Source organism: Tursiops truncatus, chromosome 1, assembly GCF_011762595.2.
Source record: "Tursiops truncatus isolate mTurTru1 chromosome 1, mTurTru1.mat.Y, whole genome shotgun sequence".
Taxonomy (NCBI): domain Eukaryota; kingdom Metazoa; phylum Chordata; class Mammalia; order Artiodactyla; family Delphinidae; genus Tursiops; species Tursiops truncatus.
This window is the reverse complement of record NC_047034.1, coordinates 46,797,476-46,818,449: the sequence shown is the minus strand read 5'-3', so window position 1 is coordinate 46,818,449 and position 20,974 is coordinate 46,797,476. Positions and strand designations below refer to the sequence as shown.

Below are 20,974 nucleotides of genomic sequence, written 5' to 3'. Positions count from 1 at the left end.
ACTGGAGGGAACAGACACTGAATAATTACAAATATGACAAATGCCATGAAGAAGATGGGCAGGGTGTTATGGGAATATGTAATAGGTGTAGCTAACCTAGCTTGATGGGAGGTGGGGCAGAGAAGATTTTTCCAGAGAAGTTCAAGTTTAGGCTTGAAGCATAAGAAGGAAGAAGAGTTATCTAGATAAGGGAACAGCTTGTGTAACGGCTCTGAGTAGAAAAGAACACCACCCATTCAAGGACCTGAGAGAAGGTCACTGTGGCTAGAGTGCTGACTTCTGGAAACGTTAGAGAAGAGGCAGGCAAGGACCAGATCACATAGGTCACCCTAAGGATTGGGGACTTTATTCTGAGGGCAGTGGAAAGCCAATGGAAAATTCAAGCCAGGAATTTAAAAAATTTTTAAGCTTAAAATAGCTAAAATGTAGACTATAAGAATATATTAATTCACTAATTTGCTCTGGAATATGCTCTCATATCTAGTAGTCCAATAATAGTAAGAATTTTTATAAATGCAGGACAAACTATCTAGGTTTATAATATGTAGAATTTTTCTGTGAATAGAAAAGACCCTAGGATAGAGCAAAGCAGAACAGGACTCGGGTACATGTAAGTACCCAAGTAAGCTTTGAAACGTATGTCCTGAGTTTCTTTGCTTTTCATCTATATCACATTTTAACTTGAATTGAAAATAGAAGTGGTAAAATAATAAAGGCAGGGAAAGGAGGAAGGCATGCATGTGTGTATGAGCGTGTGTGCCCACGTGTGGTTTCTTATGGTTTTGAAGAAGAGCATATTTATGACAATATCAGTATCACATTCTCTGTGCTCAAAAATAGTTGTCTCCCCTGCAGAAATTAGGAAAGGAGAGACTATATAATAGGGAAAGATTTTTTTTTTTCTTTTAGTGGTGTGTTCTAAGAAAAAAAAATGGCAGCTTCTGGGTAATACAACAGATTTTGACATGAAATACATTGATTTTAGACTATGGACCCCAAGATGGTTTCAGTAGTACTGTGCTTGGAGTAGTAAAGAGATCCATGAACACCAAGGCCTTTGGACAATATAAAGTGTAAGAGGCTAAGGTTTTAATTTTCTTTTTTAATACTCTTTGGTCTTCCCTATGGGCATTTCTTTTTGTCTTCTTCAGATGGCCTGCATTCATTAAATTAGTAGATAGGATTTTAAGGTGTGGTTCTTTCCCAGAGGTATTTTCTTACTGGGAGTTGAGAGAAATTCTTGAAGATTAATAAGATTTCCATTAGTAAATATTAGGAGAGTGGAGGAGAGCTAGCTAGCTCTGACTACCATTCTCTGTCACCTCACTGTCTCCCAAACCAGAAGTTTCTTCTCTTAAATCTTGGACTGCAATGCTTCCTGACCGTTCTGGAGGAGGCTCAGTGACTCCTTCTTAGAAATGAATGAATAAATTCACACTTGGTGAACTGTTTGAGAAAGGCTGCTGACTAAGACTTTAGATTTTCTCAGACTAAGGTCTGAGAAATCTTGAGCAACAGGAGACCTGAGTTTAATGTCAATTTGTATCTGTCTCACTATTTGAAGAGAACGAATTACTTACTTGATTCAATCACTTAGCTCCACACCTGAAGTGTAGTAATGAGGAGAACATGGGCCAGCTTCATATACATTGTGTCCTTCAGTACTGCAATTGACAAAGCATTCTCATCAAAATAGAAACACATTAAGTACCTACTGTACACATGACTGGGAAACAATCAGAATATGTAGGTTAAATATTAAAATAAATTAGTGCTTTTTAAGGTTTCATGGAACAGGTGAGATGCGTATTATTATAAAAAGGGAGCAGGTTTACTATGTATTAATTATTAGGCTACCAAAGCTCTGGGTAAATTTGATAGCAATGTTAAGAGTAGCTTCTCGGCAAGTACTTGGTGCCAGGTTGAAAACTGGCCACTGTTCACTTGGGCAGAAATGTGGTTATATTAGGCTGCTTTTAGTGATAAAAGGTTTTTAAAAAGTTTCAACCTTCTGGAATCTGACTCACAATGTCCTGATATTGTGTTCTTTTCTGTATTCAGTGTCATGGATAAAGAATCTATCTTTCAGCACTGAATAAGAATAAATTTGTGTATGCGGTCAGATTTATGAGTATTACAAAGACTAGATAAACTATTATTTAAAAAAATAATTTTATGCTGCAGTTCTAAATTATTAGTTTTAGCTTGATATAAGGGCAGAGGGCAAAAAATAAATTGACGTTCATCAAGTACCAGTGTTGTATGTCAGGCACTCATATAGTCAGTCACCTATATTATCATTAAAGTTCACAGGAAGCCTGTAATAGGTAATGTTTCCATTTTGGTCAAGGAAGAAACTGAACTTCAGAGACTGAGATGGCAGAATTGGGATGCACACTCAGGTCTCCTAGCTTATGGTCTTGCAATAAAATCACTTTGGTATAAACTGAAAAATTTAAGATTATGTAGGATTAAACAAAATGAAACAGCTTCTCATCTATAATTTCTTTTGGTTTAGATGTAATCTTTATCTGCAGGGGGGAAAAGGTGAATAATATTGCAGAAAGGTGCTTGTATTCTACAAATCTGTTGATGGGTTCTAGTAGAAAGAGATGAGATTAGAAAATGTACATTAAGCAATATGTAAATTGGGGGTCATAATTCTTCTGAATCCTATTGATTTTTTAAAGGTATTTTCAAGATGGGCATCAATGTTTTACAATCTGTAAAATTAAATGTTACTATTCTATCTAGTTTGTAGGGACACTAAAGCTATTGAAGAACCTTGAAACATTATTAGGAAACCTGCTATAAAATATAAAGATGGCTTATATGTCTGACCTTCATCTGTGCACTTAAAGCACTTTGTTCTTACCTTAATTTTTGCACCCATAATATTGCATCCAAATCATGTCTCTATTCTCTGGTATCTCTACCAGAAGGTGGGTTCCTCCAAGACAGGGACCATGTCTCTTCCATGGTAGTATCCATAGTAACCTGGACAGTGTCTGAAATATAATAAATGCTCAGTAATGTTTATCAAACAAACAACACAACAAAAGGATTCATTTTTTCCAACCCCAGTTTCCTTAGCTCCAAAATGAGAAGATACTAATAGTTTTCTAGATCGTCAGGCGGGACATGATATATGCTCATATACTGTTGACTGGAGATATAAGGCACAGACATAAAAAGTGTTATTAGGATGATTACTAAGGGGGTGGTTATTTCACACAACATAAACTTTTATTCTGCTTAAGATCTTTTAAAAAAATCTAACCAATAAATTTCAGGAAGAAAATCTAAGGTATTTTAGGTAATATGTAGTCATAATCTCCATCCTTGGGCTCTCAGGGTTGAAGAAAAGCCAGATCCTAAACCAGAGATGAGAACAATCTTTCACTAGGTGGCTCTCTTTCCCATGAGTGGGCGGCCCCTCGGTGGGTGGAGGGACGACACGGGGCAATGTACAGCTGCAATCACCGTGTGTCACACTGCATCACAGTAGGCGCATGCAGCACGAGGGGCATAGTTCAGTTTCTATGTCGTTAATGATAATCTGTCCTTGGGATTTGTTTCAAAGTAGCTTGTACTTTCATTTCCTCCAAACCTACCCATAGACGTTGGCCCAGTCTTTTAATAGGTGCGGTCTCAGAAAAGGATTTTGATAGCGCCTTTTCACCTAGCATGAAAGACAAAAGGAATCAGGTACCCGGACCGAGCCAAACCAAAATAGCCCATTAAAATTATGATTTTAACTGTCCAGTGAGGGTTGCATTCCTGGAGGGGTTTATACCGTTATACATCCTAAAGTACTTTGGGACAGCTGTTTAAACGCCTCCACAATACGAATGGAAAATATAATTTGTAAAATGTCAAATAATTCTTTCAAACCACTAACACGACGACTTCTCCAGCTACTTTTCACACACTCATTATTATTGAGCCCATTTACGTTATTCTGTTTTAGCCTCAAACATGAGACAAAATACACATAATAAACATTCAAAAAGATTTGTTCTAAGAATGAAAATCCTTTTCCTAGAAGCCTTTCATAGGAACTTCGCTCAAGTATCTAGGTTTTTCTTGATACTATTTTACCCAATGTTTTCCTCTCCAACCCAAAAGATACATAGTGACAAGTTCTAAAATACTACAAACGCCTGAGAGGAGGAAGTTTGCAAAGGAGAAAGGAACTCGGAGGTCTGTTTTTGATAAGAAAGGGGGACTCACACTGGGGGGTGCCTCTCAGAGGGATGGCGGTCGTGAGCATCTCGCCACGTCCCCTAAGCGCTGAAAAATCACTTGTTAGCCTTCTAAGATGAGTTCCCACTCTCACGCTGGCCTCCTCGCGGCAGGAGGTGGCTAGTGAAGGCCGCGTGGGGGGCTCGCAGGAGGCTAGGTCGCCGAGAGTGTGTGTGGGGTGGGGTTTGGGGGATTTCAGTAAGGGGTCGACCCGCCGGGGAGAGTCGTATGTCCCCGTCAGCAGAAAAGGGATCTCGGCAGTCGTGTGCCGTTCTCCTCCCTCAGGGACCCCGTCCTGGCGGGACCCCGCCTCCCAGTGCCGGGGGCGGTTGTGGGGAAACCCCTCGCCCGCCTCGCAGCCTAGCGCCGCCGCCTCGTCTAGCCTGCTCCAGCCCGCCGCCCACCAGCCTTCAGGCCCAGCATCTTCTGCGTAGGCCCAGCCCTCCCCAAGCCCGGCACGGAGTGGAAAACTATGGAGGTGGTTCCCGCCCGCAGGCGGGTGGAAAAGCCCATGGTGAATGCCTCGGGGTCTCCCCCATTGCTGCGGGAAAGGGAAAGGGAGGAGAAAATGAACTTCTCCGCCCAGGAGAACTACCCGGATTCCCAACCTGGGGGAGGCCTTTAGATGGAAGGGAAGCCAGGGGGAACCCTGGGCACTTTCCGGGGAATCCACTCGCCAAGGGAGGGTCATTCTGTCTGCACACATCGGTTACTATGACAATACAACTACAGCCTCCAGTTGCCTTTGCAGCTGCTTATCCAATCCGATTGGTTTCTTTTCTCTTCATCCCTGGGCTCCACCCTATCCCCTCCAACAGCCTCCCTGCGTGCAGGGGGTGGGGCCACAGAAAAGAGGAGGGGGTCCTTAGCTTCACTCTAGGGCGCGAGGGCAGGCCAGAGACAAGGGACTGGCGGCCGGAACTGTAGGAGGAAGGGGCGTCGTTTCCGGTAGGGCAGAGTGGAGGAGTGGAAAAAGGAAGAGAGAAATCGGGTGGAGTGCAAAGACGGGGAAAGACTTTGAGTGTAACTCCCGGTTGATTGGAGCTCGATGTTCCCGGTGAGGCTGGGGTTGCCCCCTTGCGCGGGAGAAGCTGGGTGGATTGGCCGGAAGCCGCCAATCGCCTCCAGTGGGCCGCTCAGCAGCCGCACAGGCGCCCCACCGCTAACTGATCCCAAGAGAGAGCGCTACAGAGAGGCGGAAATCACCCGGAGGGACCGGCGCCGCTGAAATCTCGCGAGAGAGACCCCACTTCCTTCCTCTACTTCTCCCTCCTCTTTACCCCGCCCCTATCCCTTCTCCCTCCCCCTCCCCCCTCCCGGGTCGGAGTGTCCCTGAGCCCCACGGGCCGGAGAAGCAGCGAGAGCAGCTATCCCCGCTCCCTCCCCCTCGCCTCACTCACCCCCAACCCCCGCTGAGCGAGGAGGAGCCGGAGGAGAGGAAGATGGCGGCGGCCGCCAGCACCCGCGGTGCCGTGGGGCCGCTCCGAGGAGCCTGAGAGACCCACAGAGGCTTCGCGGGAAGACGCGGCGGCGGAGGATGAGCCTGCAGAGCGCGCAGTATCTCCGGTGAGTGCCGAGGCCGGCCTGGTACGTAGCGGGGAGCGGGCCGAAGGTTGGGGCATGGAGCAACAGACACAGAGGTGGTATGTCCGGGGTGGCGGGGGAGTTGCTGTGTTCTCTCCTTCCCGGGCAGGGAGGCGGGGGCTGCGAGGATCAGCGGGAGGGGGCGGAGCAGGCACACACTTGGGTGCCTAGCCCCCGCGAGCAGGACTGAGTTCCAGCGGAGCCGGCTAGTCTCGGTGCGGAGAAGGAGGTTAGGGAAGCGTGAGAATGTGTGTGTGCGCGCGCCCCGGGTCGCGGGCTCTCTAGTGAGGGTTGGGGGGAGGCGGCGGCGACCCGGAGTGGAGGTGGGTGTGGAGGTGTCTGATCCCGGTGGCGGGGAAACGTGGTGTGTGGGAGTGACTGGAGCGATGAATGGGGAGAAGACAAGGTGGAAGTCTGCACACCTGGGGTGTGTGTGGGGCCGGGGAGGGAGGACTAGAGGAGGGGGAGACTGCAGGAAGCTGGAGTTTGTTCTTCATTCTGGGGTTGGAAGTACTGAGGAATAATGTCATCTGTAGTTAGTTGGCGGAGTGCGGGTGGAGGGCATAAAGAAGGGAATGGGTGAGGAAGTGGGGAAAGAAGGAGGCACTACGGATGCGGTTGGGTTCCCCCGAAGAAACTGGGTTAGAATCAGTGCAGTCGGGAGATACCATTCTAAGAGTCGTGTGGATTCATTAGAGTGGTGTAAGGAACTTGTATGTCGAGGTAGAGTGACGTATGGGTGCAGAGTGAGAAAGTATGTGATGTGTATCTGGGGAGGGTTAAGGGGGCGATTGACACACATTGTAGGAGGAAGAAGATGCAGACACATTGGAACCAAGTACATGGTGGCGAGAGCATATTGCACCAGCTATTGTGCAGCTAGGAAGGTTCCATGGATGCAGAATAAGAGCTTGGAGGTAGAGGTAAACGAGGGTCAAAATCTTGATGACAGAGAAAAATAAGATTGTCAGAGCCTGGGATTAATTGGGGAGTTGCCACTGCTTAGAAAAGGGGAAGGAAGATCCAGAAACGGGTCCTTTTTGTCCTTCAGTAGCAGAACTAAGAAGGGCAGGTGTATGGGAAAATGATTTTAAAAGTGGTTTCATACCTTGTGGAGGAGGGAATTGGACGGGGTAGAAGTCTGAAATGAGCAGAAAAGTCACTTTAGCTGTTTAGTGAAGTGAAAGTATTGATATGTGAGTGGATCCCTGCATCTATGTTTCAAGAGAAGGTTTGTAGTTAGGTGATACATGAGGGTAGCTATTCTGCTTTTGAAAGTAGTAATCGTTTTATTAAGCAGTGTGTGTAGAGGAGGGAATGATGAGATCTTTCAAGTATGGTGGAATGCCTGAGTTTAATAACACACATCATGTATGCTCAATAACTGTACAGTGGGCAGTTGGAATGATACCTGTATATCGAAGTCCTTTTTCTCCTTTATTATCCCTTTGTTGTTTAACATATCAAATAAGCTTAATAAATACAACTGTGGCAAAGATGTATGATAGATGCTATAGAGAGGAGATATGGAAACTATCAGGACAGTCCTTAATTTTAAGGAATTTGCAGATTAGTATATATTAGGAAAGTAAAATATGGTAAGGATCATGAAAGATGCCAGTTTTATAAGAGTCCAAAGGCAAGAGATTACCTGAGCAATTGAGATAAATCAGGAAAAGTTTCCTTTGTTTATTTTCTCATTCATACACATGATTCATCAGTCATTTTGTTGATCACCTATATGGGAGGCATTATAATAACTTCTGAGAGTAGAAAAGTAAGAACTCCACCCTCCTCTTGCAGAGTTTACAGTTTGTTAGGCTTCAAGGAGAAAATGGCACTTAAAATGGACCTTAAAGGATAAACAGTATTCTGAGAAGTGTGTATTGAGAAGGAGGAATCCAAATGTAAGGAAACTGAGCAGAGATACATGGAAAGGAGAGTTGGGTGCTGGGGGAGGTATTCAGTCCAGTTAAACAAGAATGTAAGGTGATGCAGCTGGAAAAACTTGAGAGTTTCATATCTTATTAAGTTTGACCCCCTTCTTTTTACAGATGAAGAAAGTATAGCCCAAAGAAGTTAAAATTGTTGAGGATCATATAGTTGGTATGTGGAAGCTCTAACTCAAATGTAGGTCTTCTAACTCCAGATCAGCTATACTGTGTGACATCCATTCTTTCCACAGGTATGGCTTGAGAGCTTACTGTATTCTAGGCACTGAGGATTCAGTGGTGAACCAAAGAGTGAACATGGGAAAGTATTTTCTAATAGAAGGATACAACAAATGAACATATGAACAGATAAATATGTTTACCAGGTGGTGACAAAGTACTAGGAAGAAAAATAAAGCAAGATAGGGATATGCTGTTTTTTATAAACAAGCGTGGTTTGATTAGGTGCCCGTATTTGAGAGTATCTTGAATATTATGGTCTGTAGTTTATGGTTAAAATGGGTGGACAGTGGAGAATCTGAGAAGATTTGTTTAGAAGGGAAATCACATGTTCATGGCTATGTATTAGGAAGATGAATCTGTGTAGTGGGCAGTTAAGGGTTAGAAATAAGGTGGTAGCAGTGGGACTGGAAAGGTATAATGAAAAGCAGATTGGGAGAGTGGTGGTATTTTTTTTTTTTTTTTTGAGTGGTGGTATTTTTAATGGGAAGATCAGTTGGCTTTGAGAGGCTTCTGTGTTAATGTATCTTATGTTTTTAAAGTTAGCATGGTAAGGAAGACTTACCCTTAGGTTGCGGAATCAGTAGTAGACACCTTGAGATGAATTTAGTTCATTGAAGGAGAGAGAAAAGAATAAGAATGAACACAATGTTTAGCCTAAATTTTCCAGCTAAAGTTGAATAGGCAAAACTGAACAGGCATAGGACCTGGAATCACTTAAAAATTCCTGAGAGCCAGTCTTTTCTCAATCTTGTTCATCTATCCTAAGTAAATAAAGCAAGTCTTAGGGCTAATAGTAGTCTGAGGCTAATGGGAAGAGATAATAAAGTAAGGCTTGCACCAGCCAGAATTTCCCTCTTTCTCTTCTTTAGATAATCATTCCAGTAAAGTGCTGTGAGTAACTAGTGGTTACCAGTGGGGATGGAGTGGGGTGCAGTATAGGGGTGGAAGAGTGGGAGGTACAAACTATTGGGTGTAAGACAGGCTCAAGGATGTATTGTACAACATGGGGAATATAGCCAATATTTTGTAATTACTGTAAATGGAAAGTAACCTTTAAAAATTGTATTAAAAATTAAAAAATAAAGTCTGCTGTGAGAGACTGGAGACTATGTTCAGGGAAGCATTATGTTCACTTTCTTTTCTTTGATGCATATGGAACCATTGGTTTTTATAGACAACCCAGGGAGAATGCTGGGTATTGCTGAGTGAGCGTGGTTGGGGGTATAGCAGTTTTTCTTTGTGACTTTCACTTTAGGAAGAGTTTTGTTGTCTACCTTTGTCAGTGGTGTACAACCATGACTGGGCAATTTTTAGACTGCACAGCTACAGAACTTCCCTCATGTAGATGAAAATTAGTTTTGTCCCAGCTGAATTAATTTCTTAGAGTAAATGAGCTGGGGTGTCTGGTGTTGAAATGGTGGGGTGGTAAGATGGCAGTTTCAAAAGAGTGAGAAATGAGGATGTGCAGTAAGAAGCATCAGTAAGACAAAGAAAGAGGGAATTCAACAGCAAGGGGACTGAATTGGTCTGGACTTGTAGAAGTAGAGCATAGATGAAAGGAAAGGAAACCTATCCTCTGGATGGGTGATGTTCTGGGCAAGAAAGGATGATGAAATTTTTTTTGTTAGAAGGGGAGTGTCATTTTTTGAAATAGGAGACCCAGTAAGACTCCTATCCAAATGATTAAGTTGAGAATACTTTCTTATATTTTATAAAAATAAGAAATGGTCTTAAATTTGGGGCTTCTAGACTGTATAACATTGGAAATTTAATACTCGGATTGAAGAAAATTTCAGTGTTTTCTCTTTTGATTTATGATAAAATGGAAAGATTTGTAAAGAATTGGACATCTTTGTTGAGTAAAAGAATAGGGTGTATTGAATATAGTTCATTTGAGAAGGGTGGAAGAAGGGTGAGGCCATAGAGAAGATAGTAGGTGAGGTATAATTTCATCCTTTAAGAGAATAGCACTTGAAAGAATAGAAATATGGAAATTAACATGTCAAAGTTGGAAAAATGGGTGGGGGAAGTATTGAAGTACCATACAGGAAAGGTATCACTGAAGTTGTTTTGGAAGATGAGATAGTGGAATAATCATAGCCATAGGGAATACCAAACAGGTCAAATCTGATGGTACAAGGTGGCACCGGTGCCACTGAATGACATCTGCTGTGACTGTGGGAGGCAACTGTTCATACTCCCCTCCCTCTTTCCTCCAGTGTTCTCCTCTTTTTATCTTTAATTTCTTTTTATGCTGAAGGTTTTCCTGTGGGATCCACTTGAAGTTGATCCCTGGCGTTAGACCACTGACAGGAAAGGCCTACAAATCGTCTGTTTTGTTAGAAATTTTTTGCATGATACCTCTATGGGTGGAGAGGTGCATTCCAGTTGCACATTTCTTTGTCAGAAACTTTGTTACCAGAAGTAGAAGTAATATAACATCCACAAGGTTGTTTTTCTGAGACAGCAGAAAAATGGCTGTCATTTAAGTACTAATTAAAATATCCAGTATATTGTAAGATAAAATATGTCACTGTAAATCTTGAGACAGAGGGAGGTAAAGGGAGGGGATGAGACTGGATAAATTAACAAGCAGAGTCTTATTGTAGCCTGGGGAGGCGAACAAGGTCATGGGATCATTTGGGAGAAATAAATATACTAAATAGGGTGGGCTCCAGGTTCTGGAAGAATCTGGTAATGCTGGACTGGATATTCACTGTTGCTAGAAGCTTCAAGAAGTCCTATAGCACACACTGATATTAATTCACATGGTTGAGAAGTCGCCCCCTGACCCATCCAGCCCCCTCCCACTCCCATGCCCAGGATTTAAAATAGCTTTGGTCCCAGAAAATCAGCCAAACATGGCCGATTTACCAAACATGGGAAAATTGTTTGAAAAAAAAAATGAGCCTCTCTTGAGGCTTTATAAGTCTATTTTTTGTTATAATAATGTTAATAGCATTTTACCTGCTTGGATATTAACAGGCTAAATTATTTTAGCAGTTAATTTCTGCCTCCCTTGTGGTTTCGGTTGGATTCAAAATGTATACTTCCTGTCCTAGCCTGTGTTTCCTTGCTTTCTAACAGCTGCTATGTTTTACCTTCATGGTAGATGAAGCGTTTGCTGAGTTTTTGTTTTGTTTTGTAAGATATGTTATAATAAGATATGGACCCACTAGTGTAGCAAGTTTGTCATGAGGCAATTTTGGGGTAGAGGGGAGTTCAGCCTTGAAAAGGGATAGTTTGTTTTATGGTGGAGAAATACCATTCGCAGCCTCCAACTACATCTCTAAACGTGGCTAGCCTTTCAGATTTTCGTTATTGGTTGCATGCATGAGTACCTGAAAGTTTAGGTGGGTTTGTTTAACTGATTGATCTTTTTCAGAGAACACACTATTAAGCAGATATCTTTTGGATGGTGGATTGTTCATCTGTAGGTGGGTATTTTGGCAGATGGTCATCACATATTGCCATTTAAGTTTTGTAATCAAGCTATGTTTTAATTTAGTTGCTGAATTGTTGTGGATAGACTTAACAGTGATCTAGGAGGTTACATATAACTAAGAAGGGCTAATCAACAGTTACAGAAAAATACAGGGATGGCATTTTGGCAAACATGTCACATGGTAAGTGAGAACTTGTAACCAACTCCTTTCTTGTTAACATGTAAGTGGAGCTGCTTAGGCAGGTTGTTTTCACCTTCCCTGAGACCCAGTTTTTAAGTCAGTGGAAAGAGTAGGTGACTACGTTAAGAAAACTTTAGGAATCTCAGGTAGACTAAGTAACAGTGTTGTTCAGGGTTTGTGCTAGATAATTCCTTGTTGCAGGGTGCAATCCTGTGCATCGCAGGATGTTTAACAGCATCCCTGGCCTCTACCCACTAGATGCCAGTATCATTCTCCCCAATTTGTGACAACCAAAAATGTTTCCACATGTTGCCAGAAGTTCCCTGTGGGTGCAGATTCACTTAGATTCATGCTTTTTCTTCTCCTTAAAGCCACAGATTATTTCCAAGGCTTCTCTTAGCAGTTTTCTCTTAGGTAGTGATAGGCTAGTTACTATGTTTAGACTTCACCCATAGAAACTTGTACAAGTTTTAAATATATTTTTTTAAAAGTTGTGTTTTATTTTACTGGCAGTTATTGAACACTTACTATGTGCAGAGCACAATTATAGGGGCTTTGCCTATGGGAAACTCAAAGATACTAGAGAAAGACATTTAAGTAACTGTAATAGTGGATGAACTGGTGAGTGATATGATAGAGGAACAGGTACTGTGTAAGTTTAGGGAAAAAGAACTTTATTCCAACGGAGTTGGGGTGAGGAAGGTATCTTGGAGGAGGTGAGATTTTATCTGGGTTTTGAAATATGGATGGGACTTTTAAAAAGTGGATTATTGGGTAAATTGACATTTCAGGCATCTCATGGCTCCTTTATTCCAAATACATTTTTAAAAATTTTATTCACTCCCATTTAATATATGACATTAGAACTCTGGCCAGGCCTTTCTAAGTTTTTCTTGCATAAGATTGGTTATGGACAGAGAACTAGAGATATGTGAAGTGGTAGTTCCTGGAGACTTGATGGCTGGTATAGGTCTCAAAAAGGGAAAAACAGTTTGGCTAGTAGAGTCCTGCAGAATGCCTTTCTTTACCTCTGCTCTTGCTTATATATTATTCCTCCAGAACCTTATTTCAGATGTGCTGTCTCTCTTCTTTTAGTCTTTTTAATTATTCCCTTTACTAGTCTTCTCTTTTGTGGACCAATATCAGCCTTCTGTTAAAAATTCTTTCCTGTTCCCATTTTCCTTTTAAGCTCTGTCCTTCCTTACCTTTCCTTTATGGCTAACAATTTCAAGTGTGCCCTGTACTGTGTTTTCTCTTTTTTTTTTTTTTTTTTTTTTTTTTGGGGTACGCGGGCCTCTCACTGTTGTGGCCTCTCCCGTTGCGGAGCACAGGCTCCGGACGCGCAGGCTCAGCGGCCATGGCTCACGGGCCCAGCCGCTCCGTGGCATGTGGGATCTTCCCGGACCGGGGCACGAACCCGTGTCCCCTGCATCGGCAGGCAGACTCTCAACCACTGCGCCACCAGGGAAGCCCTCTTTTTCCTTTTATTTACCATCTTCTTTTCCTTAGTCCCTTGTAATCCAGCCATTTTTCCTTAGCACTTTATTGGAATTAACCTTTCCAAAGATGCCAAAGACCTAATGGCCAAATTCATCCATTGATTGTTTTCCTCTCTTTCACACACAGACTTTTGCTCTCCTTTCTCTGTCTTTCTGTGTCCCTCTCATATCCATACATCTATCCCATCAGTAAACATTCAGTTGGCACCAAGATATATCCCAGGTTCCTGGAGATGAAATGAGAATATACCCTCAAGTAGTTTTACCAGGCCTATAAGTAAGTACATAATTACCACATAGTTCATAGCTGCTATGATGTATGCACAGCGGCCGTACAGGAACTTCGTGAGCTCTGTTGTTTTTAGCACTGAGATTCTGATTCTTATTTTATCTTACTTTCCTGGTCCACCTCACCCCACTTATGGCAAAAAGAAAAGCATGGCCATATTCCTCTATTTTCTTTTAACATTTTTTTTCCTCAGAAATCACGGTACTTTGCTGTCACCCCATCATCATTGTTTAAAATCTGTCAGGCACCTACTTAGTATAAATCATTGTGCTAAGTCCTGCAGAGACAAATTGGTAAAAGATATCATACCTGCCATTCAGAGAGTTTATAAACTATTTAGTGAAATAGGCATAAGCATAGGATCATACATAACAAAGTGCAATTGAGTATAGTGAGTATAGTGGTTTAGAGCAGAGGTCCCCAACCCCTGGATCACCATCGGCCCGTGGCCTTTAAGGAACCGGGCTGCACCTCAGGAGGTGAGCGGCTGGTGAGCGAGCTAGCAAAGCTTCACCTGTATTTACAGCCACTCCTCATCACTTTCATTACCACCTGAGCTCTGCCTCCTGTCAGCATTATGGCGAGTTGTGTAATTATTTCATTATATATTACAATGTAATAATAATAGAAATAAAGTGCACAATAAATGTAATGCACTTGAATCATCCTGAAACCATCCCCCCCCAATCCGTGGGAAAATTGTCTTCCATAAAACCAGTCCCTGGTGCTAAAAAGGTTGGGGACCAGTGGTTTAGAGCATGGTCTCTGGATCCATGGAATCCAGAGAGCATGGATTAGAGCATGGAACTGCCTGGATCCAAAGCACAGCTCTAACACTTACTAGCTGTGTTACCTTGAGCAAGCTGCTTAAGTTTTCTGTACCTCAGTTTCCACATCTGAAAAGTGAGGGTAGTAGTAGCATCTATCCCTTAGAGTTATAAAGGTCAAGTGAGTTAACATGTAAAGTGCTTGGGATAGTTCTGGCATATAGTAAGCATGTAAGTTTTAGCTATGTGTCAATATAAGGCCTGGAATTTAGCCACTGGCACTGACTAATTGATAATTTTGCACCTCTGCCTCCTGGACATTCCTAATTTTAGAAGTCTTTCTGTCACAGCAAAGTCAGCACTCTTAAAGGTAAACTCTTAATTAATCCTTACCCTTCTCTTCTCCCCTATCCCTCATGTTTTCTCATTTTCCTCATTGGTGCTGCCACTCCCCATCCTCCCATTCAGGTTTAAAACCTTGCAGTCATCTTTGAGTTCTCCCAGTTTTTTTCCTCACCCTCTTCCACACATACACCACTTTGGAAATGCTGCCTTCCTGTTGTCTGTTCTTTTCTATTTCCAGCACTGTCAATTTATATATATAACTGTTGAAATAGTATTCACCTTGTACCTTGCCTGCAGTTCTTCGAAGTAGCAAGAAGAAAGCATTCACTTTGGGTTTTTAAACACTACCCACTACTTTCTCTGTTTTTGAACTAACAACATCTCTGGGTCTTGATTTCTTTATCTTTTTTTTTTTTTTTTTTTTTTTTTTTTTGTGGTACGCGGGCCTCTCACTGTTGTGACCTCTCCCGTTGCGGAGCACACGCTCCGGACGTGCAGGCTCAGCGGCCATGGCTCACAGGCCCAGCCGCTCCGCGGCATGTGGGATCTTCCCGGACCGGGGCACGAACCCGCGTCCCCTGCATCGGCAGGCGGACTCTCAACCACTGCGCCACCAGAGAAGCCCATGATTTCTTTATCTTTAAATTGAACATTGATCTCATAAAATTGTGGTCAGCCTTTAAAAAAAAAAAAAAGTTCACATATGTTTACTAAATTCCGGTTCTCCTTCAGACTCCACCACCTATCTCCCCCCACACCCCCGCCAATTAATTTTGCATTGCTTCTATTTACAAGCATTTGTATGTGGCTTTCCCTCACTTCAGCTCCTTAGTTTGGCATTCTTGGCCTTCCATAAAATGACCCTCGTCTATCTCTGTCACATGATATCTCCTTACCTCTTGAAAAGAGTCAACTGCCCTAGCTAGAGTAACCTACTTATTGTCTTCTAAACATGGTTTATCCACTCCTGCTTTAATCTGTCTTCCAAGGCCATTTCCCTTGCAGGAGGTACTATCCTCCACTCTCTTAAGTTTCACCTTCTGTGGGAAAATTTCATGTCCACCCGGGTGATTTCTGCAGTCATTGACTTTCTGTAGCATTTCCTGTCTCTCAGTCATTTGGTACTTATAATTTCTTAAATTTGTAGTGACCTCTTTTTTTTATGTACGTGAATTATCTCTGCAGCTAGACTGAGTATGATAGAGATCATGTCTCAGCAATTTTTAAATGCGTAATGTACATAATGGGTGTTGAATAGAGTTTTCATGCTTTGTTTCATTTTTGCAAAACATTTATGGATTACTTACGAATGCCAGTGCTAGGCTCTAAGAATATAAAGGCAAATGAACTGATTTTTGTTTCTTAGGCTAGTGGTCTCCTGAGGGAGATGGATGTTGCACAGATATTTCAATATACAGTTGGCCCTCTGTATCTGCAGGTTCCACATTCGTGGATACAACCAACTGCGGATGGAAAATATTGGGGAAAAAATTTTTCAGAAAGTTCAAAAAGCAAAACTTGAATTTGCCAAGTGCAGGCAACTGTGTACGTAGCATTTACATTGTATTTACAGCTATTTACATAGCATTTACATTGGATTAGGTATTATAAGTAATCTAAAGATGCTTTCAAGTATACAGGAGGATGGGGAGGATGTACAAAGGCTGTATGCAAGTACTATACCATTTTATATAAGGGACTTGAGCATTTGGGGATCAATCCCCTGCTGATAGCAAGGGGCAGCTGTAATGTGGTAAATACCAAGGTGAATGTTTTCAAGGGATGCCATGAGTATATTGAGGGAAGTGGAACTTTTACTGCCCGGGAGTTCAGAGATAGCTTCTGGAGTTGAACTCAAGAGCTCAGTCTTACAGGATGAGTAGGATTAGTCAGGTAAAGAAAGAAGAGAAGCTCTACCGGCAGCATCCGACAGCAGGATGTCTCACAGGAAGTTCTCCACTCCCAGGCATGGGTCCCTGGGCTTTCTGCCTCAGAAGCGCAGCAGCCGGCACCATGGGAAGGTGAAGAGCTTCCCCGAGGATGACTCTTCCAAGCCCGTGCACCTCACAGCCTTCCTCGGCTACAAGGCTGGCATGACCCACATTGTGAGGGAGGTTGATAGGCCAGGGTCCAAGGTGAACAAGAAGGAAGTTGTGGAGGCTGTGACCATCGTGGAGACGCCACCCATGGTCATTGTGGGCTACATGGAAACACCTCGAGGCCTCCGGACCTTTAAGACCATCTTTGCTGAGCACATCAGTGATGAATGCAAAAGACGCTTCTATAACAACTGGCATAAATCTAAGAAGAAGGCCTTCACCAAATACTGCAAGAAGTGGCAGGATGTAGATGGCAAGAAGCAGCTGGAGAGGGACTTCAGCAGCTTGAAGAAGTACTACCAGGTCATTCATGTCATTGCCCACACCCAGATGCGCCTGCTTCCTCTACGCCAGAAGAAGGCCCACCTCATGGAGATCCGGCTGAATGGAGGCACTGAGGCCGAAAAACTGGACTGGGCCCGAGAGAGGCTAGAGCAGCAGGTCCCTGTGAACCAAGTGTTTGGGCAGGATGAGATGATTGATGTCATTGGGGTGACCAAGGGCAAAGGCTACAAAGGGGTCACCAGCCGTTGGCACACCAAGAAGCTGCCCCGTAAGACCCACCGAGGGCTGCGCAAGGTTACCTGTATTGGGGCGTGGCGTCCTGCACGGGTGGCCTTCTCTGTGGCTCAGGCCGGGCAGAAAGGCTACCATCACCACACCGAGATCAACAAGAAGATCTACAAGATTGGCCAGGGCTACCTCATCAAGGATGGCAAACTGATCAAGAACAATGCCTTTACTGATTATGATCTGTCTGACAAGAGCATCAACCCTCTGGGTGGCTTTGTCCACTACGGTGAAGTGACCAATGACTTTGTCATGATCAAAGGCTGCGTGGTAGGAACCAAGAAGCAAGTGCTCACCCTTGGCAAGTCCTTGCTGGTGCAGACCAAACAGCGGGCCCTGGAGAAGATTGACCTTAAGTTTATTGACACCACCTCCAAATTTGGCCATGGCTGTTTCCAGACTGTGGAGGAGAAGAAAGCGTTCATGGGACCATTTAAGAAGGACCGAATTGCAAAGGAAGAAGGGGCCTAATGTCAGAACAGATTATACAGCTGGTACAATCTCAATAAAGTTATTTTCCAGTGGGGGGAAAAAAAAGAAGGGAAGAATGTAGCAGGCAGAATGAGTAAATGCTTGGGGACTGTGTGTTGGAGGAACTCTAAATCTCGTTCTGCATTTCCTTTGGGAGTCTAAGGTGCTCTTTCAATAAACCTTTCATTAGTCTTACGGGAATAATTTATACTTCAATGGCTGATGTTTGTTGTATGTATTTCTACTAGAATATGAAGAGATGAGAAATTTATGTAATGCCTCCAGTATTTCCTTTAAGATACATAAATTTTTAAATTTCCTTTCCATGTTTTTGACAGTAGCCTCATCTTAGGCAAAAATTAGTTATTTGGAACATTATTAAATTATTATGGGGGGAGTTTTAATGAATACATGAAAATTCTGAAAATAACTTTGAGTTTATAGACTTATTTTATAGAATCCCTCACCTGTTGAGATCAAACATGGAAGGCGGAGGTATGGAAAGGAGTTCTGTAGCATTGGGCGATGAGATCAGAACATTAAGTGAAGTCTCTTTGGATTTAACTTTTTCAAATCTGTCATAAAGAAAAAAACCGTTGTAGACCCTTTTGATCATTAACATTTTGTTCCCACAGTTCTTTTTTTTTTTTTTTTTTTTTTTTTTTTTTTCCCACAGTTCTTGATGGCATTTTCCCTTCTGTAGTGTCTGTCTTAAGTGAGAAGCATGATTCTGAAATCTATTATATTTAAAGAATTGCTGTATTGATGCACTAATATCCTCAGTCTATTTCCAAAAACTCCATGGGTTCACTGACCATGTTGAGTCCTTTTTCCATCCCTCCTCTTCCCAAAGCCCTACTATTTCAGTGCTATGTTAGTTGGAATATAGTATATTAGAATGTGTTTTACTAATACTGCTTCTTAGAAAGGTCATGAATTATTATTTAGTTCTTCACCAGGCAACAACTAACCAAATTTTCTTTGAGATACTGTGTGGTGATGAGATATAAGATAATCAGAGTAAAATGGAATTGGAAGATGGTATTCAAAGAAAAGATGAGTTAGGGGTATACTTACTTGAAAATTTTTTTATTGCTGGTGGGAAAAGATAAAAAGCATAGTGCTAAGAGAACCACCACAGGATGAATTTGGATATAAAAAGTATCTTAGGGCATCTGCAAAATTTTGTACTTCTGCACACATACGCAGTTTGTGTAGATATTTTAAAGTGAAAATTTTGTGTTTTAATATCTAAAATACATATTTCTCAAATTCTGCTTAGTTTAGGGAATTCCCTGGCGGTCCAGTGGTTAGGACTCTGTGCTGTCACTGCCGAGGGCCTGGGTTCAATCCCTGCTCAGGGAACTAAGGTCCCACAAGCCACACAGCGCGGCACCCCCCCACAAAAAGAAAATTCTGCTTAGTTTAGATAACTGAAATAATAACATTATTTGTCTAAAATAATCATTAGTTTCGCTTTGCTTTTCCATGAAAAAAGGTCAGAATATTAAGAAGCACAACTCAAAGGTTAAGGCGTATTGGTCATAGATTCTGAAAATGTTAACATGTTAGTCACTTGCTAATTAAAAATATGTTAATTAATTTTAAAAAAAAGAAAAAAATATGTTAATTAGGTTGTCTGTAAACCAATACAGGGTTTTTTTTGGCTTCCTATGAAAACAACATAGTGTAGTGAGTTGAATGAGCAAAGCCTTTGAATTAAGATTGGCCTAATTTGTATTTAGGTTGTCCTGAGTTCAGATCCCAGCTCTGCTGTGTGACCTTAAACCTCTCTAGTTTTAGCTCTTTGCTCTGTATTTTCCTGTCTATAAAATGACAATGATAGAAGTATTGGGAGAATTACATGGGAAGATGTATATATAAAACCCACCATAGTTCTAGGTGGGTAAAGAGCCTAATTTATGCATTGTTTTCATTTTCTGCATTTCTGAATATGAATATATACCTTAAAACTTGTAGTCTTTGAGTTAGTTGGCAGCAATTGTGCCTTAAATGGGTATAAGGTAGTTGACAGGTCTTAACTGTGAAGTAGGCTGTTTTATTCCTCAAGAGTATCATCTTACATTTTACTAGTGCTTTCTACTTTTCAGAATGCTTTTATATAATTGTTTTCTTAAGTTCTTCTATCCAATAACCTTACATAACTGGATTGGCATTTTGCAGAGAAGGAAAATGAGTACCTCATTAGTGGCAGAGTTGGCATTGGCCTTAATCTGCTCCCTCCTTGTCCACTGTACACACTTGGGCAGTGCTTTTAAAAATGAAAAATTTTCCCTTTTGGTATCTGTTTGTCATTGATGCTGTCAAGTGGTATAATATATATATAATTTAGGTGATTCACAATTAGTGTTTGCAGATTCATATATTAGAAAACATATTTCTTAAAAATTACTTTAGTTTTTTAAAATTTCACGTGTAATATAGATCTGGTTCTTGCCACTTCTGCATCCAGGAAAGTAATACATACTTGTTTTAAACAAAACAAAACCCAGAAAATTTTAAGAGTGATCATATAACAGTGAAAGAGAGTGCTAATTATTGCTGGGACATCAGGCATAAATCTGGACTGTTCCAGCCACACAGGAACTTATAGTCACCCTACCATCCAGGGTTGTGTAGCCTTTCAGTTATTTTTTTATATGTATATTAGCATTCACATACTTGTATAAACATATGTATGTATTTAGTTTTAACAACTGGGATTGTTCTCATTTATACAGTTTGTAATCTTTCTTTTGTCACTTGACATTTTATCAAAGACATGTTCATAATTATATATCTAAAGCATCATTGGAAACGTCAGCATGCTGAAAATTACAGGAGTACTGTAATTTTCTAAACTGAATTCCTAACAGTGAAAATGTGTGTTGTTACCAATACTTTATTATTATTAAAAAATGCTGTAATGAACATCCTGGTACACACATATTCTTGTGCATGCTTATTTGAATGACAGGGTATGTACATTTCAAAATATTTTGTTAAGCGTGGTAGGCAGAATAACATGCCTCCCAAAAGACGTCTACATCCTGATCCCCAGAACTTATGAATATATTATGTTACATGGCAAGGGGAAAGAAATTAAGGTTGCTAATCAGCTGACCTTAAAATAAAGAGATTATCATGGATTTTTTGGTGGGCCCAGTATAATCACAAGAATCCTTTAACTGTGGAAGAAGGAGGCAGAAGAATCAGAACCAGAGAGACGTGACTTCCCTGGTGGCACAGCGGTTAAGAATCTGCCTGCCAATACAGGGGACACGGGTTCAAGCCCTGGTCCGGGA

The 20,974-nt window shown here is 41.8% G+C and overlaps 3 protein-coding genes and 1 pseudogene across 11 annotated transcripts in view; 2 read left to right on the top strand and 2 right to left on the bottom strand.

The window, feature by feature from the left end:
* The window catches only part of LOC141275678 (large ribosomal subunit protein eL22 pseudogene), a 28,325-nt pseudogene extending 26,659 nt beyond the window's left edge, over positions 1-1,666 (bottom strand).
* NMNAT2 (nicotinamide nucleotide adenylyltransferase 2) overlaps positions 1-2,931 on the bottom strand; it is a 195,319-nt gene extending 192,388 nt beyond the window's left edge. Inside the window, exons 1-2 of the mRNA XM_019952298.3 lie at positions 2,876-2,931; positions 1,581-1,664 (exon numbers count right to left, since the gene is read on the bottom strand). The gene's annotated coding sequence lies outside the window, so the exon portion shown is untranslated. The remainder of the gene's footprint in view (positions 1-1,580; positions 1,665-2,875) is intronic.
* A 2,740-nt stretch (positions 2,932-5,671) lies between these two features.
* Positions 5,672-20,974, top strand: part of SMG7 (SMG7 nonsense mediated mRNA decay factor) — a 70,082-nt gene continuing 54,779 nt past the window's right edge. For 6 of the 9 annotated variants that reach the window (XM_033853655.2, XM_033853626.2, XM_019952284.3 and 3 more), the window contains exons 1-2: positions 5,672-5,811; positions 11,389-11,440. In XM_033853655.2, the coding sequence (XP_033709546.1) occupies positions 11,419-11,440 (22 nt within the window). In that variant the 5' untranslated portion in view covers positions 5,672-5,811; positions 11,389-11,418. The remainder of the gene's footprint in view (positions 5,812-11,388; positions 11,441-20,974) is intronic. The other 3 variants (XM_019952283.3, XM_019952287.3, XM_073803631.1) reach the window with 3 other exon arrangements.
* On the top strand, positions 16,433-17,722 carry LOC117311675 (large ribosomal subunit protein uL3-like). Its single transcript, XM_033853671.2, has one exon. It carries the CDS (start codon positions 16,467-16,469, stop codon positions 17,667-17,669), a length of 1,203 nt encoding a protein of 400 aa, XP_033709562.1. The 5' UTR covers positions 16,433-16,466; the 3' UTR covers positions 17,670-17,722.

Excerpts from the sequence above, each read along its gene's own strand:
- LOC117311675 (XM_033853671.2), top strand. The coding sequence starts at position 16,467 with ATGTCTCACAGGAAGTTCTCCACTCCCAGGCATGGGTCCCTGGGCTTT.